The sequence below is a fragment of the Aegilops tauschii genome, chromosome 4 (assembly GCF_002575655.3).
Source record: "Aegilops tauschii subsp. strangulata cultivar AL8/78 chromosome 4, Aet v6.0, whole genome shotgun sequence".
In the NCBI taxonomy this organism is placed as follows: domain Eukaryota; kingdom Viridiplantae; phylum Streptophyta; class Magnoliopsida; order Poales; family Poaceae; genus Aegilops; species Aegilops tauschii.
In genome coordinates, this window is record NC_053038.3 from 280,213,452 (window position 1) to 280,218,322 (window position 4,871).

At 46.9% G+C, this 4,871-nt stretch overlaps 1 protein-coding gene across 1 annotated transcript; it reads left to right on the plus strand.

The window, feature by feature from the left end:
• Positions 1-621: 621 nt before the first annotated feature.
• On the plus strand, positions 622-1,257 carry LOC141021825 (uncharacterized). The gene has a single exon (XM_073497671.1). It carries the CDS (start codon positions 622-624, stop codon positions 1,255-1,257), a length of 636 nt encoding a protein of 211 aa, XP_073353772.1.
• Positions 1,258-4,871: the final 3,614 nt, after the last annotated feature.

Below are 4,871 nucleotides of genomic sequence, written 5' to 3' on the forward strand. Positions count from 1 at the left end.
CCTGGCTTTTAGCCGCCGGATTCATAGTTTAAGTTTTTCACCCTCAGTGGTTGGGTAATCTTGTGCTTGTGCTCAAGAAGAACGACACCTGGCGCATGTGTGTTGAATACACAGATCCTAACAAGGCTTCCCCAGCTGATCCATTTGCTCTCCCCGTATCGACCAGATCATTGATGCAACGGCGGGTTATGAAAGCTTATGTTTTTGGATGCTTATTCTGGTTATCATCGGATCAAGATGGCAGTTGAAGATCAGGAGAAAACATCTTTATCACGCCCTTTGGAGCTTTCTGCTATGTTTCTATGCCTTTTGGGCTCAAGAGTGCCCATGCGACTTATCAACGTTGTGTTCAGAATTGCTTCCATGGGCAGATTGGATGGAATGTTCATGCTTATGTGGATGACATTGTGGTTAAGTCAAGGAAGAAGGAAACCTTGCTTGATGATTTGGAGGAAACCTTTGATAATGTCCGGTGTACAAAGTGATGATTAACCCGACCAAATGTGTTTTCGGTGTGCCTGCGGGAAAGTTGCTAGGTTTTTCAGTTTCAGAGAGGGGCATCGAAGCAAAACCACGAGAAGATCGAAGCTATCACCTCTCTGTCTAAGCCGGCCTATATCAATGACGTTCAGCGCCTGGCAGGTCGGATTGCAGCCTATAAGCCGCCTGGGTGAGAAGGCGATTCCCTTGTACCAGATGATGAGAAAGACTAATAAATTTGTCTGGAGTGATGCTGCAAATGAGGCTTTTGAAGCACTCAAGAAGCAGTTGGCTGAGCCACCCATCTTGGCTGCTCCGATAGACAAAGAGCCTTTGCTCTTGTACGTGGCGGATAATAGTAAAGTCCTAAGTGTAGAAGTTGTTGTGGAGCGCAAGGAGGCATGGAAAGAAAATCCAGTTCAGCGGCCAGTTTATTATGTCAGTGAGGTCTTGACAGAGTCCAAGCAAAGATACCCATATTGGAAGAAATTGGTGTTTGTTGTGTTCATGGCTAGCCACAAGTTAAAGCATTATTTCCTTGGGCATCCAATCACTCTGATCAGTTCAGCTCCTTTGGGGGATATCATCCAAAACAAAGAAGCCACAAGCCGGGTTGCTAAATGGGCTATTGAGCTTGGACCACATCATCTAAAACATGTCCCCAAGACCAAGTCTCGGGCTTTCGTGGATTTTATCAATGATTGGATAGAGCTACAAACACCTGAGGAAAAGCCGGACAATACATACTACACGATACACTTTGATGGATCTAGGTAGTTGGAATGCTCGAGAGCTGGAGTTATTTTATCTTTCGGGTGAGGTGATAAGTTTTGTTATGTCTTGAGGCTTATGTTTCCCTTTACTAACAATGCAGCTGAGTATGAAGCTTTGGTACAAGGGCTCCGCATGGCTAAGGAAATGAACTTGAGCTAGGTTAGATGCCTTGGCGACTCAGATCTCGTTGCACAACAAGTTTCAGGGACTTGGGATTATAAGGACCCGCTCATGGCGGCTTATTGTCAAGCAGTGACTAATATTGCTGGGCCCTTCAAAGGTTATCAAGTAGATCACATAAAATGGCGGCATAGTGAGGTGGACGATGCTCTATCTTGGCTGGGTTCTCAGCATAGCCTGGTTCCCCCAATGTGTTCCTTGATGCACTGCATAATCCTTTAGTCAAATTGCCTTCAGAAGAGGATCTTGATATCCCTGACTGGGAAGGGAAATTGGTGGTGGCTCTCCGTGCTATTCCAGATTGGAAGACGCCTTATCTGACCTATTTGACTCGGGGTGAGCTTCCAAAAGATGAAATTTTGGCTCGACAGATCATTCGAAGGTTTAAGTCCATGACGATTGTGAATGGTTAGTTACACAAATGCAGTGTGACTGGCGTGTTCCAACACTGTGTTTCCCCTGAGGAAGGCTGTGACATTCTCCAGGAAATTCATGCACGAGATTGTGGTCACCATGCCGGGTCAAGATCTTTAGTGGCCAAAGCTTTTGGACATAGTTTTAGTGGTTAACCGCTCAAGCTGACGCAGAGGACATTGATCGCAAGTGTGAGGGTTGTGTAACACCCCGAGACCGATGCGTCAGATGTCTTCTAGTTATTCGCCATCGTTGCCATGTCATTCGCATGCGTGTTGCACTTTGCCATGTCATCATGTGCATTTCATCTGCATGTTTTCAAAACTTGGATCCATCCGGGTCTCCCAGTTCTCTCCGTTGTCCATTCTGAGCCCAAATACACTCGCACACGCCAACTGCACCTCCGAAATATTATTTTTATAAGTGGGATAAAAATGTTCTCGGAATGGGTTGAAAGTTGGCGTGCGGTCTTGTTATGTTTTCGGTAGACCGCTTGCCAAATTTCATCGCGTTCAGAGACCGTTTGATGCGCCAACGAATAACTATAGCGGCACGATAACCGGTCTATTTGTCGGACGTTTTTGGTATCCTAAAACCCTTGTCGGGTTGCACTTCTCTTCTCTCCCCTTAGCCCAAGACCCCCCCTACACAACCCACCTTGGCCCACCTAGCCTCCCCTCAATCAGATTTGTCGGATCGAGATCGGAGGGCTCGGAAACCCCTCCTAACCCCTCAAAACCTAGCCCCTACCTATAAAAGGAAGCCTCCCCTTCCATTTTTGGCAGCAGCCAACTCCCTCCTTGAAATCCGCACCACCAGCCACCTCCCCCTCGTTTTTCGGTGCCATCCACTCCACCTCCTGCACTTGACATCATCCTAGCGGGTAGCCGCTGGGGAGCGCCGCCGCCCGCAGCCACCCGCATCGCACCACGTCGCCCCTAGTGCCCTCACTCCGCCACGGCCTGCCAGGCCCACGGGGAGCCCACCCAGGCCGCCCTAGGCCCAATCCCCGCGCCCTCGCCGCGAGCTCCAGATCGGGAGAGGAGCTTCCGATCCAGTGCTCCGCTGTCGCCGCTGACCAGCCCTGCCACCGCGCCGCCATGTGCCGTCGCTGGAGCAGCGCACCGCCAGGTCGCCAACGCGCCCATCCCTCCTTTCCTTCTCCTCCTCTGCCAGTTCCCTCACCCGAGCTCTCCCTCTCTGGTTCGTAGCGCCGCCGCCGCCTTGGAGCTCCAGTGAGCCCCAACTACCCGGATCCGTTGCTCCCGTCTCTGTGGCAGGTCCCTCCGGCCGGATCTGGTCGGGGAACGGCCGGATCCGCCCCGCGCCCCATTCCCGGCCTCCTCCGTTGCCTGTCGCCACCTCCTCATCATCGTCGTCGTGCAGCCGCCGCGTTTGTCCTCGACCTCGCCTGCCAACCCCCGATCCAGCTCGCCAGTGTGGCCGTTGACCCTGATCCCGTGAGGTGAGCCTCCTCGAGCCAGCCCAGCTCGCAGCTGCAGCAACTGGGCTGCTCCATCACCCTGGGCCCAGCCCACTAGGTTAGCAACGCTTAGCTCGCCTATGCCTCGCCCCGAGCTTAATATTGTGCCATGCTCACCCTGTTTTTTCCATGAAACAAAAAAGTCCCAGATTTTGCATATCATATGTGCATGTTTGAGATCCATAACTTCGTGCATGTGTGTCCTATGGTGATGTCCTTTATATGTAATGTTATGCTCTTATCACTAGCACAAGCTTGCAAAGTGGCCTACTCACTGTTTGCTATTTTCAGAGACTTAGTATATTCTGCCAAGTCTGAATCTGTTATATTGTGATGCCATGTTTACTTGATGCTACCATCAAATCTAAGCATATTCTGGAGATGTCCAGTAACCATGTTTTGAAGACCTTGTAATGCTCTATCCATCCATGCCCTTGTGTGCAATTATAGCCTAATATAGCTTGTTATTTTCATGATCTCAAATTGCTTAAAAATATAGCTGTCAGACTGTTAACAGCATGTTCCATTTTGCAAATCTCATGGTAATTAATCAATGCCTCCTATGGAGTTGTGCCCATGGAGTAAGTTGGAGTATGCCATGTATACTACATGCCCATGTCTTTTGCATAAAAATTAACATTTCTATGCTTGCTGTTATGTGCTACCAAAGTCAGCATCATAATGTTCCTGGTTGCATTCCCAGATTTTCTCGAAGTCCGAGAATCTGCTAGTTCATGTTTGCATCTTGTCTTGATGATTCCCGTGACCATGTTTCTCCTATATATATATATATATATATATATATATATATATATATATATATATATATATTCCATGTTGTGTTAATTGAGCTCCATGATATTTACTAGCATGCTATACCTTATGGTGCCATGTTCTAGTAATGTAACATCTTTGTTTCATGCCTCCAACATGCCATCATATTAAATCTGCTCATGCATATGCCCAGTTTTTCTCTAAGTACTAATCTGTAACAGAACTTTGTATTTTGCATTGATCCTATTGGTTTAATCTTGATGCCTACTAACCTGAACCTTAATGATATTTGAAGCATGTAATTTGTAAGTGAAGTGCATACAAGTTTGTGCTCATATGCTTCCTGTAGCATGTTGTTTTGATGATTGCAAAGTGCCTACTTGCTGTTTAGGCACATTGTTATTATATCTTGTTTTCAGTGTATGTGTTGAACCGTTGCTTCATTTTGAGCATGCTCTATATGAAACTTGCTTGGTTTTGCATGTAGTTTCATCATGTCATGTTGCATCCTTGATTTGAGTATGTGTGCTTGATGTTTGAATGCATTTTGCGTCAATGCCATGTTTAACTTGTTTTACTCATATCTTCTAGGCCGCAGCTCCGAATTAAATGAACTTTATATGTAACTTGATTAGAAAAGCGTGGAGATCATCATGGTGTACCTTAACTTGTTGTTTAAAAACTTCAACATAATGTGTTATTCAGATCTGGACCAATTTCAAAGCTTGCATATGGGGAGTTCCCAAAATTGTTGTATGTTGATTCC

Bases quoted from the DNA above. Each gene is read 5' to 3' on its own strand.
- LOC141021825 (XM_073497671.1), top strand. From the start codon at position 622: ATGACGTTCAGCGCCTGGCAGGTCGGATTGCAGCCTATAAGCCGCCTG.